This window comes from Aotus nancymaae, unplaced genomic scaffold (genome assembly GCF_030222135.1).
Source record: "Aotus nancymaae isolate 86718 unplaced genomic scaffold, 86718_ANA_hifiasm-v0.15.2.pri h1tg000008l, whole genome shotgun sequence".
Lineage (NCBI taxonomy): Eukaryota > Metazoa > Chordata > Mammalia > Primates > Aotidae > Aotus > Aotus nancymaae.
In genome coordinates, this window is record NW_026988419.1 from 36,027,729 (window position 1) to 36,048,748 (window position 21,020).

Genomic DNA, 21,020 nt, shown 5'->3' on the forward strand with positions numbered 1-21,020 from the left:
AGGTCTCGCTTTGTTGACCAGGTTGGTCTTAAACTCCTGGTGGCAATCAATCCTCCAGCCTCAGCCTCCCAAAGTTCTGGGATTACAAGCATGAGCCATCATGCCCAGCCTAAAGGGGATATTTTTATAGAGCATCTTGCCCTAGTTCTGAATCTCTCTGCAGATAATACAGTTAACAGACATTCCCCTACTTAAGAACCTTTCCATTTGACTGATTTTTCACTAAGTTTACCTACGTATCCTCAGTAGGTAGCACAATGCCTGACACATTGCTGGTGTTCAAATGTCTCTGAGGTAAAATTTGGTGGGGAGCGAGGAAGAGTAAACCAATAATCTATAAACCTGCATATAAACCTGTAAAAGCAATCAACAAAGGTAAGACTTTAAAACCTTGAGTAAAAAAAGCAAATTGGAAGAAAACACAGTGTATATAAAATGAATAATAGTTTAAATGCAAAGCATACTTATAGATATAATGCATATATAGTAAATGTATAGAGAAAATAAAAGGAATGATAGGGTAGAAGACAGAAGAATGTCTTCCATAAGGATTTAAATATATTAGCCATGTCCTTGTTCTGACAGTAGGTAATGAGTATACCTTTTTAAGTGTCTTAAACATTTCATCTTTTTTTCAATAGCTGCCATATCTGGATGAAAATAAACTTAATTTTATTAAGGGAAAACATCAAGAAGTAAAACAATCTTCTGAAAATAGTTCCAGGATTCCTTTTCTTAGACACTATCTAAATATAAAGAGCAGTTTTATAATTTTTTCCTATATGATTTACACTAAAAAGTTTCTACCAATACCCTTCGTCTATTCTTTCCTTTTTAAAAAATGAAGAAAGTTTACAGAATATTGTTTTTAAAATATTAGAAAAAGCATGTAGTTACGAAGTTGGCTTTCCGTATCTGCAGGTTTCATCTGCAGATCCAACTAAAAACACCTAAAAAAAAAAAAAAAATTAGCCAGGCGTGGTGGCACACACCTGTAATCTCAGCTACTTGGGAAGCTGAAGCAATCACTTGACCCCAGGAGACAGAGGTTGCAGTGAGCAGAGATCAGACCATTGTACTCCAGTTTGGGCCACAAGAGCAAAAATCTGTCTCAAAAAAAAAGAAAACCAATTATGTGCCTATATTCCAGTCTAACCAACTTTTTTTTTGAGTAGGAAGATACTCCACCTACTCTATCATACTTTTCTTGCTTATTTGTTTTTGAGGTGAAGTTTTGCTCTTGCTGCCCAGGCTGGAGTACAATGGCGTGATCTCGGCTCACTGCAACCTTCGCCTCTCAGATTCAAGCGATTCTCCTGCCTCAGCCTCCTGAATAGCTGGGATTACAGGGGCCCTTACAGGGGCCCGCCACCACACCCAGCTAATTTTTGGGGGTTTGTTTTGTTTTGGAGACAAAGTCTTGCTCTGTCACCCAGGCTGGAGTGTAGTGGCGTGATCTCGGCTCACTGCAACCTCCACCTCCCAGTTTCAAGCAATTCTCCTGCCTCAATTGACCTCCTGAGTAGCTGGGACTACAGGTGTGTAACACCATGCCCGGCTTTTTTTCTTTTTTTTTTCAAGTAGAGACGGAGTTTCACCATGTTAGACAGGATGGTCTCAACCTCCTGACCTCATGATCTGCCTGCCTCGGCCTCCCAAAGTGCTAGGATTACAGGTAATTTTTTGTAATTTTAGTAGAGACGGGGTTTCACCATGTTGATCAGGGTGGTCTTGAACTCCTGACCTCAGGTCTGCCCGCCTCGGCCTCCCAAAGTGCTGGGATTACAGGCATGAGCCACTGCACCCAGCCCTCTATCATAGTTACTTTTTTTTTAACTTTTCTTTTGACCCAATAAGGAAGGAGATATAGTTCTAAATATATCATTTTAGAACAGACCCATTTCACTGAAGAAAATTAATTCATGGTATAAACAAGATAGGACAAACTGCTCTGTAAGCAGTCTTTTTATTTTTTATCCTCATTTTTCTGTTATATTTTATCTAACAACGTTGATCCATGACAATGCGAAAAAAAAAAAGACAAGAAGCTTTCTTCTGTGTGACCCACAGCAACATAGCAAGCATATGTTACAATATTAGTTTATTTTATTTTCTAATCTTTCAAAATTAAGAACGAATAAATGAGATGACTCAGAATGTGAACACAAAAGTCTACTTCTGAATATAAAAATGCAATCAGAAACAATGTTTCCACAGAATAAGATGTAATGGTATCTGAGAAAAGAGCATTTGGAAGGTGGAAAAGGTAAAAAGCAAGCATATGTAACTGATAAATTTCCAGTAGTATGAAAACAAAACTGCCAGTAGGAGTAATGTGACTCCAAAATAAGACTTTAAAGTTTTCTATAAAATTCAGCATTAAAAGCAGCTTGTTAAAGAGAAAAAGGTCACCAGTGAATTAAGAATCAAGAGACTATGTATCCGTGGGCGAATCCAGTTAATTCTCTTGGGCTTCAGTTCCTTATCTGTAACATGAATCTGGGGTAGTAATCATACCTGTATGCCCCCTTTGAAAGGTGTCCTTTCCGTAATTCTGTATGAGAAATTAAAATCTATTCTCAGATATACAATCAAAGATCCACAGTTGTTTTGTTTCAATTTTCATTTGCATCACTTTTTAACATTTTAAACACATCTCTTCCAATTTTAGAGCATCTAGTCTATAGCAGGCCATTTTGGCTAGCAAAGTATTAATCAGTTCAAGTCTGGATGCCGATTGTATTATTATTGTGAGGCATCCTATCTTTTCCAAACCCTAAGAACCAATGCCTAATCAAGCACCAATTTACCACATATAATGGTCTCAAAAAAAAACTGACAAAATTAATCAGTTCATTCCCTGACTATGCTTCATGCATATTAGCAATGAATGACATCTAAGTCACAACCTGGTGATGAAAACTTGCTGGACCAGAGAACAGCTCCAGGGAAAGCGGCAGGGAGAGGTGGGAAACAAGGAGAATAAAGTAATTATCGTCACCCGGATCTGGCTAGACTAGCTAGATGGCAGGAGCCGGGCTGGTACGTCTCAGGCCAGGTAAAAACTGGATGCCGGGTCCAGGTAGGCTGTGTTCACACCCGCTCCCACCTCGCGGCCCCGACCTTCAGGAAATCCCGGGAACTCCACCAGGCTGGTCGCGCCCCTCCAGTGCTTGTCACCTGGGGCTCAGGGACAAGGAGAAGCAGCCGTTGCTGCTGACAGGCTTGCAGCCCCGGGCCTCCGCAAGCGGACACCACCCACAGCCCCCACCCGCCCGTCACGCCTACCCCCCGGGTCGGAGCTCCGCAGGCCTCACGGCGGCCGTCACCGCCTCAGCCAAACTGAGGGGCTGTAGCTCCGGAAGAGCAGGCCGGGCACGAGTGCCCCAGCCCGCTCGCCTGCCGCCCCGGCTCAACCTCCCCGCAGTCGCCGCCAGCTTCCGGGCGCGGCACTGCTCGACACCTAGTTGCCCGTCAGGAAAGGTGTGGATATGGTACCTGCGCCTTGGTGCCCGGCCTGTTCCGCCTCAGCACTGCCGTCCCCTCCGCCATGACCATAGTGCCAGCGTCTGGGCGGCTGGAGTCGGTACCCGGATGTAGGGACGGCTGCCTGCGCGGGGGGCGGGGCAGAGCGCCGCTCTGCGTCTGGGAGGAGGAGCGGCAGCCGACGGAACAGCCGCAGCCTGAGCCGGGCACGACGGGAGAACCGGGAGCCTTCTGGGAGGAAGCCGGATTGGCGGAGGGCGAAGGCGAACGAGGAGCAGCCGGACGGCGTCGGGCGGCGACAGAGGGACCGGAAGGCGGGGGCCTCGAGTGTCGTTGGGAGGTCCGCCGGGCGGTTTGAAAGGTCGTGATGGCTGCGGCAGTGTGGACGGCTGCGTTGCACGGTGGTTGGTGTTGGGCTCCGGTTAGTTACACGGGAAGAACGGACTTCTTACAGTGGCGACCGTTTTGTAAACCTATGTGCAAGCAAATACCTAGAGAAGCATAATTCTGTCCCAGAAGCCGCCTAGGGAAGCAGAGTACAAACAGGCCAGCAGTCTGGGGAAATTCCACTGAACTTGCGTGAAATCGACCCAATCTAAAAATCAGACTGGGGGTTTGAGTGTCAGTGTTAACTTCCGTCATCTGGCGACTTCAAAGCCAAGGACTTTTTCAATGACAAGTTTGTTTACGTAGATAAAAGACGCAGATGTCAATTCTGTGAGATGAAGAGTGGACATCTGGTTTTGTGCGTTAGGCAGACAGATTTGGCTTGTGTTTTTCAAGTCAGAAGCAGGAGGAGGAAATTAGTAGTCCTTGATAGATGGTGAGGGTTTTACATTTTACAGGATATAAGATTTCCTTTGTTGCAAATTTTAAGTGTTCTCTTAAGAAACCACAGCATTTTCGCAAACTTTTTTTCCTGCTTAGAAACCTTGATCTGGGATGAGGGAGGCCTTGGAATATCAGATGGGAAGATAGTTCAGAAAGTAAAAACCTCATACAGTAGCATGATTTCCAAAAGAAGGAAACATCAAATATCCCTAGATAGAAGATGTACTGAGAATGCTGAGGGAAGGGCCACGTAACAGCCTCCAGAAGTGGAAGTTGAGAGTAGAGGAGAGGTTGAGTGGGTCACTAGCAGAGTAATTGTCAGTGACTTACAACTAGGCTTTGAAAGGTTCAACAGCAGGAAGTTGGTTCTCTCTAGAAGATGTATAGACTGGTAACTCCAAGAATGGGCATTTAATTTTGCCCTCCCAACACCAGCGTCTAGATATGAAAAGATTTATTCGTTCAGTAGATACTCATTCAGCCCCACTGTACGGTAGGCACTAAGGTACAAGTATGATGAATCCCAGTCCTTCACTACAAATTGCCTAGACTCTAGCAACAGAGACGTGCAAATCACAAATTCTTAAATGGGTTAAGTACCCCTTATCTGAAATGCTTGGGAACAAAACAGTTTCAGATTCCTGATTATTTTGGATTTTAGAATATTTGTGTATACATAATGAGATATCTTGGGGATGGAACCTATGTTTAAACGTGAAATGCATTAGTTTTCTATACAACTTACACATATAGCCTGAAGTTAATTTTATACAATATTTTAAATAGGCCAGGAGCAGTGGCTCACATCTGTAATCCCAGCACTTTGGGAGGCCGAGGTGGGCAGATCACTTGAGGTCAGGAATTTGAGACCAGCTTGACCAATATGGTGAAACCCCATCACTACTAAAAATACAAAAATTAGTCAGGTGTGGTGGCAGGTGCTTGTAAAACTTTAAATAATTTTGTGCATGAAACAAAATTGTGACTGCAACCTGTCATAGAAGGTCAGGTATGGAATTTTCCACTTGTGGCATCATGTGGATGCTCAAAAAGTTTCAGATTTGGGAGCATTTCTGGACTTCTCAGATTATGGATGCTCAACCTATATTAAATACAATGAGAGCTTAGGACAAGTGACACCCAAATGTTGCCTCCCTTAGAGAGATGGGTTGGGTCTGTGAGATAGCAGAGTTCCAGGGAAGCCTCTTGGTCTACAGGTAACCCACCTCACTTACTGCACGGATTAAGTTTACGTTTCCCAGTTTGTGTGGTAATTCCCTTAGCTGTAAATAGTCACCTATCCTTAAGGGGTCATCTTCACCTTCTGTTAATTCCAGATTTGTTAAACCGTTTCAGCTCATCTGAAACAAATAAAAAAAGTGAATGAGTAGGCGTTACATTCCAGAACAAAATGCTCATTCTTTGTTTTTGAAAAGTTCAGTAAAGTTGCATTCTGATGTCAACCCTGGCCTTGTTCACAGGAAGGACCTTGTGCTTTAGGGATAGAATGTTTCTAGCTCATAACCTTCACATTTTCATTCCTCTGTCAGCCTGTAGATTATGTACCTCCAAACAAGACTAATTTTATAACTAGGTTAATTTTTCCAGAGAGAAAAGAAAAACAAAAAGCATGATCAGTAATAGCAATTACATGAAATACTTGAATATTTCAGGTAAAGGAGGAGTGATCTGTTTAAAGGCAATATGCATCAACAGGAATAACTCTAGACTGGGATTCAGAAAATGTAGATTATCTTGCCTGTTAACTGTAAGACATTGAACAAGCTATCAAATAAATGTTTCTTCACGTGTAATGGAGATTGTACATAGCAATTATTTCCCTCTGCCCCATAAAGTATGAAAGCAAGCATAAAATTAAATATGGACCTCTCGAAGTTGTAGAAGAAAATATTTTATAAAGCCAAAGTATCATAAATAATTTCAAATTATCCATGAGCTTCAAATCGTTGGCACATTAAAAAAAATTATCCAATATGAAATTCATTTTGGGGAATCTTTAAATCCAAGTAAAAGACTTAATGCAGGCCGGGCGCGGTGGCTCAAGCCTGTAATCCCAGCACTTTGGGAGGCCGAGGCGGGTGGATCACGAGGTCAAGAGATCGAGACCATCCTGGTCGACATGGTGAAACCCCGTCTCTACTAATACAAAAAATTAGCTGGGCATGGTGGCGCGTGTCTGTAATCCCAGCTACTCAGGAGGCTGAGGCAGGAGAATTGCCTGAACCCAGGAGGCGGAGGTTGCGGTGAGCCGAGATCGCGCCATTGCACTCCAGCCTGGGTATCAAGAGCGAAACTCCGTCTCAAAAAAAAAAAAAAAAAAAAAAAAAAAAAGACTTAATGCATATTATGTACAAGGCACTGGGGCTAAGTGCTGAAAAACATGAAGATATATAAGACAAGCTTTCCTCAAAGAGCCCTGAAATTAATGGGAAAGCATCTTACGTAGATTACTACATTACAGGGGAATAATAATAAAATAAATAATAAAGCAAAGAAAATAAATGTGAATGCCTTAAATATTGAAGCAGCCCCTATCATCACATGCTCTTTGCAAACAGACTCTGATCTTCCTCAGTGTTCATCTCTCTATGACCAGGGAAAGGTAAACCCATGTCTAGCTGAGGAATAAATTCCTATTGGCCTAAGTGTGAAAGGGCCAGGCTCGTGGCTCACACCTTAATTCCAGCACTTTGGGAGGCTGAGGTGGGAAGATTGCTTGAGACCAGAAGTTCAAGACCAGCCTGGGCAACATAGTATGATTTCCCCCACATCTCTACAAAAAAATACAAAAATTAGCCTGGCATGGTGGCGCACACTTGTAGTCCCAGCTACTCAGGAGGCTGAGATGGGAGGACTGCTGGAGCCTGGGAGTTCAAGGCTGCAGTGAGCCATGATTGCACCACGGCACTCTAGCCTGCGTGACAGAATGAGATCCTGTCTCAAAAATAATAATAATAAAGTAAAATAAAGCAAAGAAAAGAAATGTGAAACGATGTGATAAAGCACTTTGGAGAAAGATTTACTTGCTCTTGAGAAGATACCAAAAGAGATGCTCTCTTTTTTCTGCCAATGGACATCACCCAATATGAGCCTGCAGCAGCCATTTTGGCTTAAAGGAAGCCAGCCTGGGCCAGGTATGGTGGCTCATGCCTGTAATCCCAGCACTTTCAGAGGCCAAGACAGGCAGATCACGAGGTCAGAAGTTCAAGACCAGCCTGGCCAACATGGTGAAACCCCCGTCTCTACTAAAATACAAAAATTAACCAGGTGTGGTAGTGCATGCCTATAATCCCAGCTACTCAGCAGGCTAAGGCAGGAGAATCACTTGAACTAGGACCCAGGAGGCAAAGGTGAGACACTTTATTGCCCAGGCTAGTCTTAAATGCCCGGCCTCAAGAGATCTTCCTGCCTTGGCCTCTCAAAACGCTGGGATTACAAGTGTGAGACACTGGGCTTCACCCTTTCTCTTACCACTTGAGACAGGGTCTTTTGCTCTTGCCCAGGCTGGAGTGTAGTGGCATGATCACCACTCACTACAGCCTCGACCTCCTAGGTTAAAGTGATCCTCACTTTAGCCTCTCAAAGTGCTGGGATTACAGGTGTGAGTCACTGTGCCCAGTCTGTCTTTTTTTTCTTGATAACATTAATCTGTATCTAAAATCATGCTATTAATTTAGTTATTTACTGTGTGCTTCCCCCATCTTATTCATCCCTGTATATCCGGTTCCTAGGACAGTACCTGGTACATATTGAAAAAATGAGTGACTTAAAAATACTATAATAAATTAGACTTTTTGAACTGACATTCAAACTAGATAAGTAAATAACCATTGATGTTTTTCCAAGTCATGTCTTCAGGTTAAATTAGACTGAAAGAGCATTTTGCAAGCTAAATGTTAAGTGTCTTAAAGAATTAGGCTTAATCTATAACAAGGTAGGGGAATTTTATCTATTCCTTTTGTCTTTTAACAGGAAAATCTACAGATTGAGCCAAAATCAATTTTTTTTTTTTTTTTTTTTTTTTTTTTAAGAAAAACCCAGACCGGGCGTGGTGGCTCACTCCTGTAATCCAAGCACTTTGGAGGCCAAGGCGGGCAGATCACCTGAGGTCGGGAGTTCAAGACCAGCCTGACCAACATGGTGAAACCCCGTCTTAAAAAAATAAATAAATAAAAAATAAAAGCTGTAAGTTTAAAAAAAAAAAAAACCCAAACTAGGCTGGTGCAGTGACTCACACTTTGGAAGGCCGAAATGGGCCGATCACCTGATCCCAGCACTTTGGGAGGCTGAGGTGGGCTGATCACCTGAGGTTGGGATTTCGAGACCAGCCTGAACAACATAGAGAAACGCTGTCTCTACTGAAATTACAAAATTAGCTGGGCATGGTGGCACATGCCTGTAATTACAGCTACTTGGGAGGCTGAGGCAAGGAGAATTGCTTGAACCTGGGAGGTAGAGGTTGCGGTGAGCCTAGATCGTGCCATTGCACTCCAGCCTGGGCAACAAGAGGGAAACTCCATCTCAAAAAAAAAAAAAAAGAAAGGAAAAGAAAAACCCAAACTATAAAAAATATCTAAAGAAACCATTAGAAAATATCTAAAGAAGAAACTTTAAGTTTTAGAGAAGACTTTTCAGAGTGTAACATCATACCCAGAAGCCATAAAGAAAACCATCTATTAATTCAAATACACCAAAATAACTTTCTACAAGTGCAAAGCATAAACAAAATCAAAACCCAAATGACAAACTAGAGGGGAAAAAAACCACACCAAAAAAATACTTTCTCTAGTAAATAAAAGTCATAAAAATCAAACAAGCACTCAGTCAAAAAATAGGCAGAAGAGATTAAGTGAATAGGAATAATCAGTTTAAAAGGCTAAGCAAGGTGACTCATGCCTGTAATCTCAGCACTTTGAGAGGCTGAGGTGGGCAGATCGCTTGAGCTCTGGAGTTCAAGACCAGCCTGAGCAACATGACAAAACACCATCTTTACAAAAATTAGTCAAATGTGCTAGAATGCATCTGTAGTCCCGGCTACTTGGTAGGCTGAGGTGAGAAAATCACCTGAGCCCAGGATGTCAAGGCTGCAGTGAGCCGTGATGATGCCACTGCACTCTAGCCTGGGTGACAGACAAGACCCTGTCTTCAAAAAAAAAGAAAAAAAAATTCCTTTTTTGTAGCTTACCCTCATCCATGATAATAAAAAGTAAAATTATCAGATTGGCAAAATAAGAACTTTATAACATCCTGTACTATAGAGAGTAAGAAGAAAAAAGCAGTTTTATACACTGCTAGTAGAACTGTTAATTGATGGACCTCTTGGCTGGGCGTGTTGGCTCACACCTGTAATCCCAGCACTTTGGAGGCAGGTGGATCATCTGAGGTCAGGAGTTCAAGACCAGCCTGGCCAACATGGTGAAACCTCATCTCTACTAAAAATTCAAAAATTAGCCAGGCATGATGGTGAGCAGCTGTAATCCCAGCTACTCGAGAGGCTGAGACAGGAGAATTGCTTGAACCCAGGAGATGGAGGCTGCAGTGAGCCAAGGTCGTGCCATGGCTCCCCACTCTAGGCAATAAGAGCAAAACTCTGTCTCAAAAAAAAAAAAATGATGGACCTTCTATGAAGGACAACTTGGGAGATCCATGTCTGTATATGTGTACATGTATGATTAAAATTCACAGACCTTTTGACAAAGCAGTTCTATATCTGGGAATTTATCTTATACTTGTTCACATGTATATATTTAGTTATGCATACATTTATTCATTGCAGAAGTGTTTCTAATAGAAAAAGATTAGAATAACTTAAATATCTATCATTGGCGTGGGGGGCATCCTGAAATAAATTATGGCTTATCCATGTAATTGAACATTATACAGTTGTAAAGTGTCTTTATGTATAGATTAATCCCAGAGACCAATTATTAATGTGAAAAAGCAAGTTGCCAAACGGTATGCATGGAATGTTATTTTTTAAAAAAAGAAAAATGAATATATATTTCATATACATGATACATATATATATATATACACACTCACATTTACATATGTGTGTATATACATAAAACACCCCTGAAAGGAAGAACATAAAGAGTTATGGCCGAGTGCTGTGGCTCATGCCTGTAATACCAACACTTTGGGAGGCCAAGGCTGGCAGATCACAAGGTCAAGGGTTCCAGACCAGCCTGGCCAATATTGTGAAACCCAGTCTCTACTAAAAATACAAAAATTAGCCAGGCATGGTGGCACGTGCCTATAGTCCCAGCTACTCAGGAGGCTGAGGCAGAAGAATCGCTTGAACCTGTGAGGCAGAGGTTGGAGTGAGCCGAGATCATGCCACTGACTCTAGCCTGGGCAACTGAGCAAGACCCTGTCTCAAAAAAAAAAAAGGAGTTTTACTAGTTACTTCTAGGGATCAAACTGGGTGGCTTGGGGGACAAGGATAGAGAGCATTCTTTTCAATATATATAATTTTAAATTTTTAACTCATGAACATATTATTTATTTTTAAATGAATAAAAGTTTAACAAAAAAATAATAGGCTTGACTCAAAACATTAAGAGGCAATTCTAGGCCGAGCATGGTGGCTTACACCTAATCCTAGCACTTTGGGAGGCCACGGTGGGTAGATCACAAGATCAAAAGATCGAGACCATCCTGGTCAACATGGTGAAACCCTGCCTCTACTAAAAATACAAAAATTAGTTGGGCATGGTGGCATGTGCCTGCAGACCCAGCTACTCGGGAGGCTGAGGCAGGAGAATTGCTTGAACCCAGAAGGCGGAGGTTGTAGTGAGCCAATATCATGCCACTGCACTCCAGTCTGGGTGACAGAGCCAGACTCCATCTCAAAAAAAAAAGAGGCAAATCTAATGCCCTTGTTTTGCAGTTCATTCATAAGCTAAGAGGGGTTAGGTAATTTGTCAAATGTAACAGAACTAGTATGTAAGCAATGCAGGACAAGAGCCTAGGTTTGATTGGGCTCTCTCATAGAGGTTGCGTAAGGGTAAAGGAAAATATATTTAAGCTGGGTGCAGTGGCTCATGCCTGTAATCCCAGCACTTTGGGAGGCCAAGGCAGGTGGATCACTTGAGGACAGGAGTTCAAGACCAACCTGACCAATATGGTGAAACCTCGCGTCTACTAAAAATACAAAAAAATTAGATGAGTGTGGTGGCACAGGCCTGTAATCCTAGCTACTTGGGAGGCTGAGGCAGGAGAATTGCTGGAACCTGGGAGGCGGAGATCGCAGTGAGCCGAGATCGTGCCATTGCACTCCAACCTGGGCAACAAGAGTGAACTCCTTCTCAAAAAAAGAAAAGAAAAGAAAAAGAAAATATATTTAAATGCTCTTCACACAAATAAATCAAAAGTTCAAAACTCCATTTTTATGTGGGTGCAGTGAAAACAATAATTAACTTGCTTGAGGAAGCATTACTTGGAATCACACTGAAGAACAAGCTGGCAGCTCATATAGGAACAAAAAAACATACTCTCAGCCAGGTGAGCAGGTATAGGGAGGACTTGCCTTATCAGATATCAAACTTAAATATAAAGCTATTTACATTGAAAGCAATGTGACAGAATAGGGAGGACAATGGAACAAATTATTAAACCCAGGAATAGGCATATTTAGAAATGTCATGTATGATAAAGGTAACATATCTGATTTCTGGGCACAGAGAGAAGGGAGGTGGGGGGTTGTCAAGAAATGCTGAGTGTATGATAAAATATATTGTTTGCTAAGAAGAACAATGGCAAGGAAAACCTAGCCGCCCCCACTCCCCAAGTGGAAAACTACTTGGGGCATTCTAAAGTAGCAAGACAGTATATGTGCAAGATACACATATACTGTCTTGCTTAAAACAATTCTTTAAGCATGGGATATGTGACCCTGCCTCCGTGGCTTCCTTGTGGAGAATACTTCTAGTTTGTCTTTGATTAGTGATAAGCAGGCACCAACTGCCTACCTAGTTTATCTTGGTTCTATGAGAAAACACAGAATACCTGTTTGTTAATGATAATCACCTGTTCAGAGAGAATAAATATGTGGGTCAGAATCTGCTCAAGGCCCTCAGCCCAGAATGCTGTCAGCCCCTGAGGTTCTCAGCTCAGAAGGCTATTGGCCCCCGGATACTCCTACTTTGCTGTTCTATCTGGGTGTCTGCTTCTTAATGCCTCCAGCGCCACCTGGGTGGGGATCTCAACAGTCGAGCTGGTCTCAGTAGGGGGTGGTGTGCAAGAAGAAGAATGGATAATCCAGTAAGTAAAGTTGCAACAACAAGCTACACATTAATTAAAAAAATAAAGTAGTCCCAGCTTCTCTGGAGGCTGAGGCAAGAAGATTGCTTGAGCTCAGGAGAGCAAGACCAGCCTGGACAGCACAGTGAAACCCATCTCTAAAAAAATAGGTACATACACCATTCACCAAAAAATAAATTATGCACCTGTAATTCCAGCACTTTGGGAGGCCAAGGTGGGAGGATCCTTTGAGCCCAGGAGTTTGAGACCAGTCTGGGCAATTTAGTGAAACCTGATCTCTACAAAAAAAATACAAAAATTGGCTGAGTGTTGTGGCTCATGCCTGTAATCTCTGCAGGTTGGGAGGCCGAGACAGGTGGATCACCTGAGGTCAGGAGTTCAAGACCAGTCTGGCCAACATGGTGAAACCCCATCTCTACTAAAAATACAAAAATCAGCTAGGCGCAGTGGCAGACGCCTATAATCCCAGGTACTCAGGAAGCTGAGGCAGGAGAATCACTTGAACTGGGAGGCAGAGGTTACAGTGAGCCAAAATTGTGCCACTGCACTCCAGCCTGGGCAACAGAGTAAGACACTGTCTCAAAAAAAAAAAAAAAATTAGCAAGGCATGGTGGGATGCATGTGTAGTCCCAGTTACTTGGGAAGCTGAGGTGGGAGGATCAATTGAGCCTGCGAGGTCAATGCTGCAGTGAGCTGTGATAGCACCATTGCACTTTAGCCTGAGCACTAGAGGAAGACCCTGTCTAAAAAATAATCACCCACACATGGTGACACAGGCCTGTACTTCCAGCTACTCTGGAGGCTGAAATGGGAGGACTGCTTAAACCCAGGAGTTCGAGGCTGCAGTGAGCTATAATCATACCACTGCACTTCAGCTGGATAGACAGAATAAGGCCCTGTCTCAAAAAAAAAAAAAGAAAAAAATATATTTCTTTAGCAATTCTGCTAGGCAAGCATCACAGTAAGACTGCTTCTGTGTTCAAAAATTCTCTTATTCTTCTGATTTAGTAGGTTTGGATGAGGCCCTGAAATTTTAAGTTTACTAGGCAATTCCGAGGATGAATCAAGCTTTCGGACCTATTACCTTAGATATCAAAACTAATTTGTTTGGGTCTTAGGAAAATAGCATTGGAGAGTAATGGGAAAGCCATAGCCTTTGAACGGACTCCTAACTCTACAAGTTATTAGCCACATGGCCTTGGCTAAGAAATCCTTGAAGGATTTCTTCATCTCTGGAGTCAAGGTTTCTCATTGGTAATACAGAAAAATATGAGCTCCCAAGGTTATGATGTGCAAAGCATATTATCTAGCTGTGCGTGAGCAGAGTATGATAATTCACTTAGGTAATATAAGAAAGAACTTTTAGGCATAATTCCAGTATCTAAGTTTGACAAAATGTAAGCTTTAATATACCAAAGGCAGTAACACGTGCATAAATGTAAATATACATATAGTGGAAGTACCTACTACTTTACAGATGAGAAGATGATCAAAAGTTGAGATCATTATTCCATGCCATTTAAAACTTTAGATTTTAATTCCTTTCAAAATAAATAGGGGACACAACCTTTAAAAGACATGATCAGACTATAGAGAATTAAACCTAGAAAATAAGTTTGACTACTAAGACAGCTGATAGCTGATAGTTGAGTTTAAGGGTTGGTAATCAATTCTAGTATAGGATTTTTTTTTTTTTTTAAGACAAGGTCTCCTTCTGTCACCCAGATTGCAGTGTGGTAGCACAATCTCAGCTCACTACAGCCTTAACCTCCCCACCTCAGCCCCTCGAGTAGCTTTTTGTATTTTTGTAGAGACAGGGTTTCACCATGTTGCCCAGGCTGTCTCAAACTCCTGTACTCAGGAGATCTGCCCACCTCGGCCTTCCAAAGTGCTAGGATTATGAGCACAAGCCACTGCACCCAACCAAATTCGAGTAGCATTATTGGATTTTAATCTTAACACTTCTCCCTAGCTGCTACAGCTACATAAAGCTATTTATCCTCTGCTGTGACTGTTTTATTTGTTAAATTCAACACATGGTGTACTAGGCACCCAAGTGCCATACACCATTTGGTATTACCCATTACCCATACCACAGTGGGTATCACCAGGATTAATTGAAATAATGTGTATTAAGTGCTTAGAATTAACAAAGTAGCCAAGGCTATAAAGGATCAAGTTTTAAATAGCAACATCTGGAGGTGAACTGTGTCTGAATCCTGGCTTTTCCACTTACCACTGAGCCACCTTGGTTATTACTTAACCCCTCTATGCCTTAGCTTTCTCATCTGCAAGATGAGAACAGTAGCTATCCCATAAGGTTGTTGAAAGATTAAACGAACAAAAAAAAAAAAGAGAGAGAGAGAAAAAACCGAAAGATTAAACCAATTAACACATGAAAAGCACTTTCAACAGTAGCCAACACCTAGAAAATGCTCCTATTAGCTACTCTATCACACAGTGCCCATCCTGGAGAGAAGGCATTCAGCCAATGTTAGCTGTTATATATATATAAATTTTTTTTCTTCAAGACAGAGTCTCACTCTGTCACCCAGTGCCACAGTCATGGCTCACTGCAACCTCTGCCTCCTGGGTTCGAGCAATTCTCCTGCCTCAGCCTTCTGAGTAGTTAACTCTACAGGTGCATGCCACGACTACACCAGGCTTTTTTTTTTATGTTTAGTAGAGATGGGATTTCACCTTGTTGGCCAAGCTGGTCTCAAACTCCTGACCTCAAGTGATCCACCCACCTCGGCCTCCCAAAGTGCTGAGATTACAGGTGTGAGCCACCACACCTGGCAATTATTTGCCTTGGATTTTTTTTTACCAAATTATGTAGTAGTATTAAGTTTTTAAAAATGAAATGGGCCAGGCATGGTGGCTCACACCTGTAATCCCAAAACTTGTGGGAGGCCAAGGCGGGTGGATCACGAGGTCAGGAGATCGAGACCATCCTGGCTAACACAGTGAAACCTCGTCTCTACTAAAAAGACCAAAAATTAGCCAGGCGTGGTGGCACGCACCTGTAGTCCCAACTACTCAGGAGGCTGAGACAGGGGAATCGCTTGAACCCAGGAGGTGAAGGTTGCAGTCAGCCGAGATCACGCCATTGCATTCCAGCCTGGGTGACAGAGGGAGATTCTGTATCAAAAAAAATAAATGTTCTCCTAGGAATTAAATTTTCCTAAAATAAACAAAAAAGACATAAAAAAAACACTAGGAGGATGCCAGAGCACCTCCACTGTTGCTAAGTGGCCTTACGTACTTGGCCACTGGATGCTGGGCAGCTTCAGGTGAAGATGGTCACTGAGGCTCAGGTAACCATGGAGAGCTTCTCAGCACCATTCTTTTCAATGCATACAAAAAGAAGCTTAAAAGACGCAATGTATCTGAGAAGTTAATTGGGGTCAAACTATGGTTTACAGCTGAGCCAAGGGAAAAATTTACCACAGCTGAGCTGGCTGACCCCCTGGTGAGCTCACTGCTTTTGTCATTGCTCCTAGATTCCAAGGACGATCACCCCTCAAGGACTATGTCTTGCCTTTTCCTTTTTCTTTTTTTTTTTTTTTTTTTTTTGAAACGGAGTTTCGCTCTTGTTACCCAGGCTGGAGTGCAATGGCATGATCTCGGCTCACTGCAACCTCCGCCTCCTGGGTTCAGGCAATTCTCCTGCCTCAGCCTCCTGAGTAGCTGGGATTACAGGCACGCGCCACTGTGCCCAGCTAATTTTTTGTATTTTTAGTAGAGACGGGGTTTCACCATGTTGACCAGGATGGTCTCGATCTCTTGACCTCATGATCCACCCGCCTCGGCCTCCCAAAGTGCTGGGATTACAGGCGTGAGCCACCGCGCCCGGCCCGCCTTTTCCTTTTTCTTTGTGAGATGAGTCTCACTCTGTTGCCCAGGCTGGAGTGCAATGACACGATCTCGGCTCACTGCAACCTCCGCCTCCCAGGTTCAAGCAATTCTCCTGCCTCAGCCTCCCGAGCAGCTGGGACTACAGGCGTCTGCCACAATGTCTGGCTAATTTTTTTGTATCTTTAGTAGATGGGGTTTCACCATGTTGGCCAGGCTGGTCCCAAACTCCTGACCTCATGATCCGCCCACCTTGGCCTCCCAAAGTGCTGGGATTACAGGTATGAGCTACTGCGCCCAGCATTATGCCTTTTTCACGTTGTTACAGAAACTTGTGATAGGACATCATGTCTGATACTAGATGCCAATATCAGGTTAGAAACTACACTGAAGTCTTCCTGTTTCCTACCTCAACTACACTGATCAGGTGAGCATGTGGCTGTTTTCCAACCCTGACTAGTGTCAAGTTGAAAAGCATAGATAATATAACCCACCACCATTAAAAAAAAGGCAAGTCCTAACTTTAATGTAGAGAAGCTGAATTTTCCAAAATACTGACCAACTCAAAAGTTCTAAAAAAAAAAGTTGCCAGATGTGCTGGCTCACTCATGCCTGTGATCCCAACAGTCTAGGAGGCCAAGGCAGGCATATTGCTTGATCCCAAAAGGTTTAAGACTAGCTTTAATACAGCAAAACCCTATCTCTACAAAAGATACAAAAGCTGGGCACAGTGGCTCACACTTGTAATCCCAGCACTTTGGGAGGCCAAGGCGGATGGATCACAAGGTCAAGAAATAGAGACCATCTTGGCCAACATGGTGAAACCCCTATCTCTATTAAAAATACAAAATTAGCAAGGTGTGGCAGCAGGCGCCTGTAGTCCCAGCTACTCGAGAGGCTGAGGCAGGGGAATCACTTGAACCCAAGGCGGAGGTTGCAGTGAGCTGAGATTGCGCCACTGCACTCCAGCCTGATGAGACTGAAACTCCATCTCAAAAACAAAAAAAATAGATCCTTTTGTAGTTCATGATGATGATTGGGTATTCACACGCTTGTGTAAAATGTGCCACCCTTGAACCTTGTTACATCGGCACATTACCCATCTGGCCTGAAAAAAAAATAAAAAAGATACAAAACTTAGCAGGGCATGGTGACAACCCTAAAACCACCTTAAAATAACTAAATATTAAAAAAAAGGTAACTAAATATTAACTACTCATTTATATATTTTTACTTGAAAATGTTTTTATCAATACAAGGAAATGATTTTGGAGACACTGGATGTCATCAGCTATCATGAGTTTATTATAACTAATGCCTGTAGTCCCAGTCACTCAAGAAGGCTGAAGTGGGAGGATCACCTGAGCCAGGGAAGGTGGAGGCTACAGCGAGCCATGATGGTACCACTGAACTCCAGCATGCCTGGGTGACCAAGTGAGACTGTCTCAAAAAAAAAAAAAAAAGGAAAAAAAGGAAAGTATAATTCTTCTCTCAATTTTCATGGTATTTGTGTACCTGGGCATTTTTTACATTAAACCATGCAAAAAAAATACTTTGTACTTACATAAATTGGAGTTAGGAATGAGGAGGAGTATCTGCAAAGTATGGAAGACCTTAAGACCTGTAACTCTGAAATCTGAATGTTGCAGCAGGGCACGGTGGCTCACGCTTGTAATCCCAGCACTTTGGGAGGCTGAGGCAGGTAGATCACTAGAGGTCAGGAGTTTGAGACCAGCCAGGCCAACATGACAAAACCGTCTCTACTAAAAATACAAAAATTACCTGGGCCTTGTGGTAATCCCAGCTACTCAGGAGGTTGAGGGAGGAGAATCACTTGAGCCTGGGAGAGAGGTTGCAGTGAATCAAGATTGCACCACTGCACTCCAGCCTGAGTGACAGAGTGAGACTCTGATTCAAAGAAATAAAGTAAATCCATGGCTTGTTATCAGTATCAATCATCTATTAATAAACCTAAAATCTGGGAGTGGTGGCAGGCGCCTGTAATCCCAGCTACTGGGGAAGCTGAGGCAGAATTGCTTGAACCTGGGAGGCAGAGGTTGCAGTGAGTGGAGATCGTGCCACTGTACTCCAGTCCCGGCAACAGTGTGAGACCCCCCAACTCAAAAAATAAAAAATTTAAATTCTGTGTGAAAATGTACCGACTAGAAAAATCTTGTTTCCCAAAATTCTCTGGTTACTTGAAAAACAGAAGAAAGCATAAACTAGAGAACCCTAAAACCACCTTAAAATAACTAAAGATTAACCACTCATTTATATATTTTTATTTGGAAACGTTTATATCAGTACAAGGAAACAATTTTGGAGACACTAAATGTCATCAGTTATCATTAGTTTATTATAAAAGAGAGACATGGAAATTATTTACATGATGAAAGATTTCAGAACTTCAGTGGAATGGGCAGCTTCACATTGATGCCATTTCAATAGTGACTTATTTCAGTCTACGTACTTTCCAAGAATGTCACCATCTCTAAATAGGAAATAATCCTGCAAGTGAATAAACCATTAGTTAAGACAACTAATTGCAAATATTTGGCTTCTTTTTAGAATTATTAAGTTTACACACCTTGTCATCTAGAACTACTTTGGTGCCTCCATATTCTGGGAGAAGAACTTTATCTCCAACTTTCACGCTAACTGGTTGAATCTCTCCACCCTTAAGAAAGGAAGGATGTTTATTAGCAGACATCTAGTTCTCCAAACTTATACAGTTAACTTTCACATCACTACAACTAATGAAACATGCTCACTCAAATCCAATTATGTTAAAAATATACTTGGTGGCTAAGTGATACGATTCATACTAGAACTGTAGATTGTCACTCAAAAATACCACTGTAGTTAAACTCTGAAATAATAAACACACAGTGGCTTAAACTAAAACCCGACTCCAATGTAAAATCTCAAGAAAATATTCTGGAAAAGCTAACTTTAGTTAACTAACTTTATAATTGTTAAATATTAACATAACCAATCAACTATGTGAAATAAACCTGCAACAGTAGCCAGCACCCAGAAAATGCCATATACAAATGGTCATATTTTCCTTCTTTCAACATTTATTTTTCTGGATTTAGAACATAGGCTTCTCTTGTGATTGTTCCTTTTTCTGAAGTACAGATTTGGGGAAAGGTACTGCAGCTAAGTGTCCATTCCCCAAAGTCTTCCTATTCCTAACTCTGTGATAGCTCCTGAGTAGAGATTTCTTTCTTAGAAGCAACTGGAACAATGCAGTTAACGTTATTTAGCTCCAACAGCATTTACTGTGTATTTTGGCTGACACCTTTAGAAGCCTGAGGTCTAACCAGTTAACTGAGGAACATCTAAAACAAGAGTGTCCAATCTTTTGGCTTCCCTAGGCCACACTGGAAGAACTGTGCTGGGCCACACATAAAATACACTAGCATTAACAGTAGCTGATGAGCTTTAAATTGCAAAAGAAATCTCATGTTTTAACAAAGTTTACAGATTTGTGTTGGGTGGCATTCAAAGCTGTCCCGGGCAGCAGGACAAGACTGACCAACCTGTTCCTCGCATAGGTATACCAAGGCCCCAAGTGGTTAAGATTACAGCAACTTCAATGTGTTAGGGGTTAAACGAACAGTCCAAGTTTCCTCTCAATTTTTAAATGTCCCATCACTTTACCTTGAAGCATATCTCTTTTTTTAGAGTTTTTTTTTTGTAGAGAGGAGGTGTGTGCTGTCCAGGCTGGTTTTGAATAGGTGTAAACCACCACACGCAGCCTCTTTTGTCTTATTCCAGCTACTCGGAAGGCTGAGGCAGAAGAATTGTTTGAAACCAAGAGGTGGAGGTTGCAGTAGAGATCGCGCCACTGCACTCCAGCCTGGGCGACACAGCGAGACTCGTCACAAAAAAAAGTTCCACTACATCCCCCATTTACCTTTCCTTTAGAACCCGATCCAACAGCGACTACTGTTGCTTGCAACACTTTTCCTTGAGATTTTTCTGGAAGCATAATGCCTCCTTTGGTTACAGTTTCAGCAGCACTCCTTTCAACCAGTACTCGGTCAAAGAGTGGGAGAAACTTTCTAAACGCCTGTCCTGCCTGTAGGAAGAGAAATGTTTTGAAACAAACACTAAATGTAATTACATTGTCAATAAGCAACGCCACCGTGTTATACATCTCAACACGTTGTGGCTTTGAAACTTAACATCAAACCTCATTACTCGTTAAAGAAACGCATTTGAATGTACTAACCAATATTCCAAGTTTAATTCCCGATTCCTTACGACGTCTGTTAGGGGTCGTTGTCGCTCCCCCGGTGAGCAACCTGACCAGCTTTAAGGTCAACCTTAGTTTATTCCAAGGTCAAATGTTTTTCTTTTTCAGGTTTCTCCAGAAAAATTTCAGGAAACGCTGGGTCAATCTGCCTGCCTGAGACCATGCTTTTCACTCAAGATATTACACACCCACAAAGGTCCTGCAGAAGCAGGTGGGACGCTGCGCGTGGGTCCGGGTTCCCACCCCCCCACCGCCTCACACATCCGCAACACACGCGCATGCAACGAGCCCTCGGTGG

At 42.4% G+C, this 21,020-nt stretch overlaps 1 protein-coding gene and 1 pseudogene across 4 annotated transcripts in view; one reads left to right on the forward strand and one right to left on the reverse strand.

The window, feature by feature from the left end:
* LOC105718408 (MOB-like protein phocein) overlaps positions 1-20,692 on the reverse strand; it is a 52,314-nt gene extending 31,622 nt beyond the window's left edge. Inside the window, exons 1-2 of one of the 4 annotated variants that reach the window (XM_012454071.3) lie at positions 3,499-3,531; positions 2,518-2,554 (exon numbers count right to left, since the gene is read on the reverse strand). Coding sequence is in view for 3 of the 4 variants with exons in the window: in XM_064373211.1 (XP_064229281.1) it covers positions 20,381-20,623 (243 nt within the window). In the remaining variant the exon portion in view is untranslated. Of the gene's footprint in view, positions 1-2,517; positions 2,555-3,498; positions 3,604-20,380 lie in introns of those variants that run through there. The other 3 variants (XM_064373211.1, XM_012454069.3, XM_012454070.3) reach the window with 3 other exon arrangements.
* On the forward strand, positions 17,470-17,567 carry LOC135273762 (small nucleolar RNA U13; annotated as a pseudogene).
* Positions 20,693-21,020: the final 328 nt, after the last annotated feature.